This window comes from Zingiber officinale, chromosome 11A (genome assembly GCF_018446385.1).
Source record: "Zingiber officinale cultivar Zhangliang chromosome 11A, Zo_v1.1, whole genome shotgun sequence".
In the NCBI taxonomy this organism is placed as follows: Eukaryota; Viridiplantae; Streptophyta; class Magnoliopsida; order Zingiberales; family Zingiberaceae; genus Zingiber; species Zingiber officinale.
In genome coordinates, this window is record NC_056006.1 from 61,428,773 (window position 1) to 61,435,249 (window position 6,477).

At 36.4% G+C, this 6,477-nt stretch overlaps 1 protein-coding gene across 1 annotated transcript; it reads left to right on the forward strand.

Annotated features, from left to right (window-relative positions):
* Positions 1-5,328: 5,328 nt before the first annotated feature.
* On the forward strand, positions 5,329-5,835 carry LOC122031413 (mannose-specific lectin-like). The gene has a single exon (XM_042590532.1). It carries the CDS (start codon positions 5,329-5,331, stop codon positions 5,833-5,835), a length of 507 nt encoding a protein of 168 aa, XP_042446466.1.
* Positions 5,836-6,477: the final 642 nt, after the last annotated feature.

Consider the following 6,477-nt stretch of genomic DNA (forward strand, 5'->3'; position numbering starts at 1 on the left):
GTGAACCTCACACGGCCATGCCAAGTTTTGAAGCAAATCAGAGTTCAATCCTTACATGGTCGTGTGGATCTACATGGCCGTGTAAGGTTTCCAAAGACAAAGAAGGCCCTGGCCGTGTGCATCACACGGTCGTGCAGGGTTCCCAGCGCTTAAAAGTGTTCTGGTCGTGTGCACCACACGGTCGTGACAGGTTTCCAGAAGCTGGGGCAGTCCAGGCCGTGTGGATCTACACGACCGTGCTTGGAGGTCTTGATGGGAGTTGTCCACGGCCGTGTACACCACACGACCGTGTATGGATGGTAGAGAGGTGAAAGGCTCTGGCCGTGTGAACCTCACATAGCCATGCCTCGGGGTCGTGTGGCACCCGAAAGCCCGCCTCTATTTAATGCCTCTTTGAAGATTTGAAAGGGGATCTTCTCCCCTTTGGGAGAAAGCAAGATTTGGTGGATTCCTCCCATTCTTGGGAGGATTTTTGGGCGATCTAAAGGGAGATCTTGGCGAATTTGACTCCGGGAGCGAGGATTGGATCCGAAGATGGAGCTATATTATAGATAAGTTTTCTTTCTCTCCTCTTCTTGGATTGGGATTGAAGAAATGCTTGTAATCTTCTTATCTTTGGTTTTCTTTCTTCGTTTTATGAAGTAGATCTTTTTGTTCTAGGATGGAGGGAGTATTTGTGAGATAAATTGATGTAAACTCTTGTGGATTTGTCATTTCTTTGTTTCTATGATGTTGCCTAGTTTGTATTGATTGGATCTTGAATGATTAATTATGATTAGGGCTTAATTCTCATTCTTGATTAATTGTTTGGATATCTTATATACTTTGTAGAGATTAACTCTTACTCGATTTTCCGAGGGATCCACGTGACAAGTGCAAGCCCGTGTAAGGACGTTTGAGGGATAACCTTGAAGGGGAAATGAGAATATTCAAAAGGGTAGGATAGATTTTGTGATTCAATCCTTGTATCTTTATGAGTTAAGAAGATATGAACTTCTATGTTGATATCCGAGGGAAGCATAGTAATAGGTGCAATCCTGTGTAAGGACAACGTAGGTTCATATCTAATTGATCACATTTAGGTACATTTTTCCGTCCTAAGCCGGTTATCTATTGCAAGAGAGAGCCGGCAACCTTCTACAAATATAAGACAATTGAGAAATAAGAATTGGTAAACCATATACATTCAAGAGATCTTACAAAGAAACCAAAACTCCTAGAACCTCCCTTTATCATAACTCAAACCCCAAACTCTTGTTTGTTAATCTTTCATTTTAGATTTGTTTTTTTCATCCTTAGCATTTGAAACCAATTGATTAGTTGTTTAGCTAATTCGCTTTGAGATATTTCTAGTGCTTATTCCAGTCCTTGTGGATACGATAATCTTTTATATTACTTGCGACATTTCCGTACACATGCGGAACGTGACAAATCGTTAGCATCTTGTGTTTGGTATTTCAAAATCCATACAAAAGATAAACTAGTTATGATGCGGAAACTAATAACTAGTTATACCTTTTGTAGCTTATAGACCTCATGATCTTCTGTCGTATTCCTCTTCTTATCTGGGGCGTTGTGTGGGCGACGATCTACCAAGATGAGAATCTACCCAAGCCTCCTTCTTCTCCTTGCAAGTTTCGACCACCAACTATTCTTCGAGGGAAGCTTTCTTTCTCTTCTTCTTCTCCACAAGCAACCGCCCACCAAGATGAAACAAGACCTCCAAGTGCCACCGGCCTCAACAAAAGGAGAAGAGAGAAAGAAGAGAGGAGAGGGCCAGCCACCAAGGAATTAGAAGAGAGAAATAATAGATGTGTGTTATGAGGTGAGGCACCTCTACCCTCTCTTTTATATTTCTTGGTCTTGGCAAATAAGGAAAGTTTTAAACATAATTAAAACTTCCTTATTTTCCTTGCCAATGTCTAAAACGGAAAATTTAATTAAAACTTCCTTTTAATATTTCAATGGCCGCAAACAACGAAAGTTTTAAAAATGAAAATAAAACTTCCTTATTTTTTCCGGTAAGAAATTTTAAAAAATTTCTTCCTTTAAATCCCTTTATGGTTGGAAACTTTTATAAATTAAAATCTTTCTTTTAAAACATGTGGATGGTTACAAAAAAGGAAAATTTTCTAAAAATTAAAATCTTCCTTTTCAACTACAAATAAGGAAAGATATCAAATCTTTCTTTTAATCTTTTGTAAAAAGCTATAAGAGGAAAGATTTAAACTTTAAACTATTTTTTAAAATCATGGCTTCCACATAAGGAAATATTTTAAAAATGAAAATCCCCTTTTAATTTATTGTGGCCGGCCACCTAACCTTGGGCTCCAAGCTAGGGCCGGCCACCACTTGAACCCATCAAGCCTTGGTTTGGCCGGCCCTAGCTTGGGCTCCAAACTAGGCTTGGACAACCACCTTAAGGTGGGTAAGAAGTTGTGTTTGGGTGGGTATAAGACTTTATAAATAAGAGGCTACGACAGGGACCGAGAGGAAAAATTAGTTTTGGTCTCCCAATGAACTTAAGCTTCCCGTGTTCACCCCGAACACCCAACTCGAGTTCATCAATAATAACTCATACCACTAAAAAGTTATTATTGAACTACCACACCAATCATATATTACTATATGGGCTCATTCTTATCATGAGTGTTCTCCCAGTATTTAAGATATCGAATGTCCACTAATTAAATATGTTACTGACAACTCACTTAATTAATATCTAACTCCAAGAGTAATACCACTCAACCTTATTGTCATGTTGGATTAAGTCCACCTGTAGGGTTTACTTTACAATCCTGATGAGTTCCTCTTGGGGACATTATCAACCTAGATTGCTAGGACACAGTTTCCTTCTATAATCAACAACACACACTATAAATAATATTATTTCCCAACTTATCGGGCTTATTGATTTATCGAACTAAATCTCACCCACTGATAAATTAAAGAAATAAATACTAAATATATGTGCTTGTTATTATATTGGGATTAAGAGCACACACATTCATAATAACAGAGGTCTTGTTCTTTTATGCAGTCAGTATAAAAAGAAACTATCTCAAATGGTCCTACTCAATATACTCAGAGTGTACTAGTGTAATTTTATAGTAAAGATAAACTAATACCAAATTACACTACGACTATTCCAATGGTTTGTTCCTATCCATCTTAGTCGTGAGCTACTATTTATAACTTATAAGGAACTGATATCATGATCTTCTGTGTGTGACACCACATACCATGTTATCTACAATATAAATTAATTGAACAACTACACTTAGCATATAAATGTAGACATATGACCAATGTGATTCTTTATTTCAAAATAAATATTTACAAAAAGCTAGACTTTTAGTGTACATTCTAACAATCTCCCACTTATACTAAAAGACTATGATGTCATAAACGCTGCCATACATCTGATTCTCATTTCTTCAACATATCGATCAAAACCTTTCGCCGGAAGGGCCTTAGTAAAAGGATCTGCCAGGTTATCTGCTGATACAATCTTGGTGACAACAACTTCTCCTCGCTTTACGATGTCTCGTATCAGGTGGTACTTGCGCTCTATGTGTTTACTTGCCTTATGGACTCATGATTCCTTCGAGTTTGCTACTGCACCGTTATTACCAATTTATGTTGAAACTTGTTTCGTTGCCAATTTGTCACAAAATGTGCTGGATTGGTGCAAACTTTTGAGACGTTTTTTTTTTGTCACAAATTTTGTAAATATGACAACAAATTTTATATTTTAACACTAATTAGCAACGAATTATGTGATAAAAATTTATTTATTGCTATTTTACAATAATTTATTTTCATTGCTAATTTCGTAGCTAATTGGCTATGAATTTTGTTTTCGTCGTGAAATTCATAACAAATTTGTGACGAATTTTTTTGTCCCAAAAATTCTTCCCTAAATATCTACTTTTTTTAGTGGAAGGAGAACATATTAGCGGTGATAGTACACTAGGATTAGGTCTTGGATATAGCAGCCTTAGGATGCTATGAATCAAGTAAATTTTGATATTGTGTTTATGTTATCGATTCACTTCAAGTTTTTACTGTGCAATCTAATCGACGTGAAAAGAGTTATTCACCCCCTTTGTCTTGTACCGGTCCCAACAATTTTTTTGTGTCATTATAGACGATTGATTTTCATTTTATGGTCGATACGCTCTCGTATGTATTTACTATGCAAACAGTTCAAAAGTAGACACTTCAACTTGTCTCCAATACAATACTACATAAATCAAAATCATCAATTTTCAATAAAATTTGTTGTCTTTTGTTAATAACTTTTTTATATGTGGTATCGATGTGAATGGTTAGAAATATGTTAGTCCCATTTGGACTGATCAGAAAAATATATTGTAGATTGCACAACTTTGTTGCAATAAAATCGGAAAAATATTTGAAAATTTAAGCATGATTATGACTTATTGCCAAACAAATAATGTGGATGAGTTGGCATCAGTTGGAAGGATAAACCTTCCGTGCAAATTAGCTTAATATTTTAAGTGCGTGCTTCAATAATTAGGTTAATATTATAAGTACGTGACTCAATATTTTAAGCAATAATATTCCAATGAACACTATGTTTTAAGATAATACTCCACAGGAGTATACTCAATAGGCTTTTTTTTTTCTATGCACCACATTTAATTCGTGCTTAAACTAAACAATGAAATGACCATATAAATAGTGGTATATATAATAAAAATATTATTTTCTAATATTTGCGCATTACAATTGTAGAGAACCTAAAGTGAAGAGGCATTTATCTGGCTAGTTTGTCCTACTCTACAAATCAATGATACGTTATTTACTTTGTTTATCGCCGACACAACCACTTCATATGAATTTTATTGCAGTGATGGAGATCGCGAGTGTTTTTTAATTTATTCTGATAATTTATAAAAAAATTTCATAAGAACAGACTGGTTAACACAGAAAATATTGGTAAATAAGACTAACTAACTTTATTATATTATAGTGACGGAGACTATTTTTTAGTAATTTCAAATGAAGCAATTTTAATAAATAAATTAAAGGAAAATAATTCTGATAATTATTTAACCAGTGATATATATATATATATATATATATATTACTCAGATCCAAATTAAATGCTTAGATCCGATGATTGTGACTTTGTATGCAATGTTTCTTGATACTGTTTTTTTCCCAATAATTAACATTGTTTTTGAGTTTGAAATCCCATAAATTTACCTTCTCCGCATCTATAAATAGATGGGTCTTGCATGATACTCTGAACAAGCAATTACTTGACTGAAGCGAGTGATATATATCCGTAGCTTAGTCATGGCTGCCCTTGTTATGCTCTCTGCTATCCTCCTCTTCCTGCCTTCCTCCATGGCCAAAAACATTCTCTATGAAGGCGAATCGCTGAAGACCGGCGAATCCCTCACAGAAGGGGTCTATACACTCACCATGCAGACCAACTGCAACCTCGTGCTGTCAGACAACGGCAACGTCTTGTGGTCCACTAATACCGGCGGCAAAGGCACCAACTGCTACCTCAGCGTCCAGACCGACGGCAACGTCGTCATCTACGACAAGGCCGGCAATGTTATTTGGTCGAGCGACACCTGGTCCCGTTGGGGGGGCCCCTACCTCTTTGTCCTGCAGCGCAACCGCAACGTCGTCTTGTACGACTCCAAGTGGGCCACCAACACCTACACCGCCAATTCCGAAGGGTTTGTGGTCGCCAAAAGGGACCACAACGATACTAGCATCATGACGGAGGTGGTCGTGCCGGCTGCGGATGAACCCGCGAACAGAAAGATCGCCATGGCGACTAATAATTAGTTGGCTTCACCACGAACCATGCATGGATCACTTTTAAATAAAATGAATGAGAGACGAGGCATAAATAATTATCTACGTGTGTGATAGCCTCCAGCACCTATGCCTGAACGAGAGGCTAGGTATAAATAATTATTTACGTGTGTGGTAGCCTCCCTCGTTTGTATGTTGTGCCTAGTGTTAAGTAATGTGAGTTGATCGATCACCTTAATTATCTTGTTTTCTGTCACCGCGTGGATGATGCAAAACTGGAACACTACACTGGGGCAATTTCCGACATTAAAGCCATCAATGACAGGATTAAATATTATAGAAAATTATATATAAAAGTATTTATCAGCAATTGATTAACAACAGAAAATAAAATACAAAGTGTTTAACTGCAGTATTCACTACCGTCGTTAGTAATAGTAACGACAGATTTAGATATCGTCGTTAATAGTAAAAACGACGGTCATAAGTACCATTATATCAATGACAATAACGACAGGTAACGATTGTTAAAGCAATAACGACATTTAGAAATACTATCATTATAGGTATTTATTGCATCGTTATAAACTATACCTAATATATTATTTTGAATATGTCAAAATATTAATTATATATAGAAAGAGAATTGATATGCTAAGCGACTTTTCATGC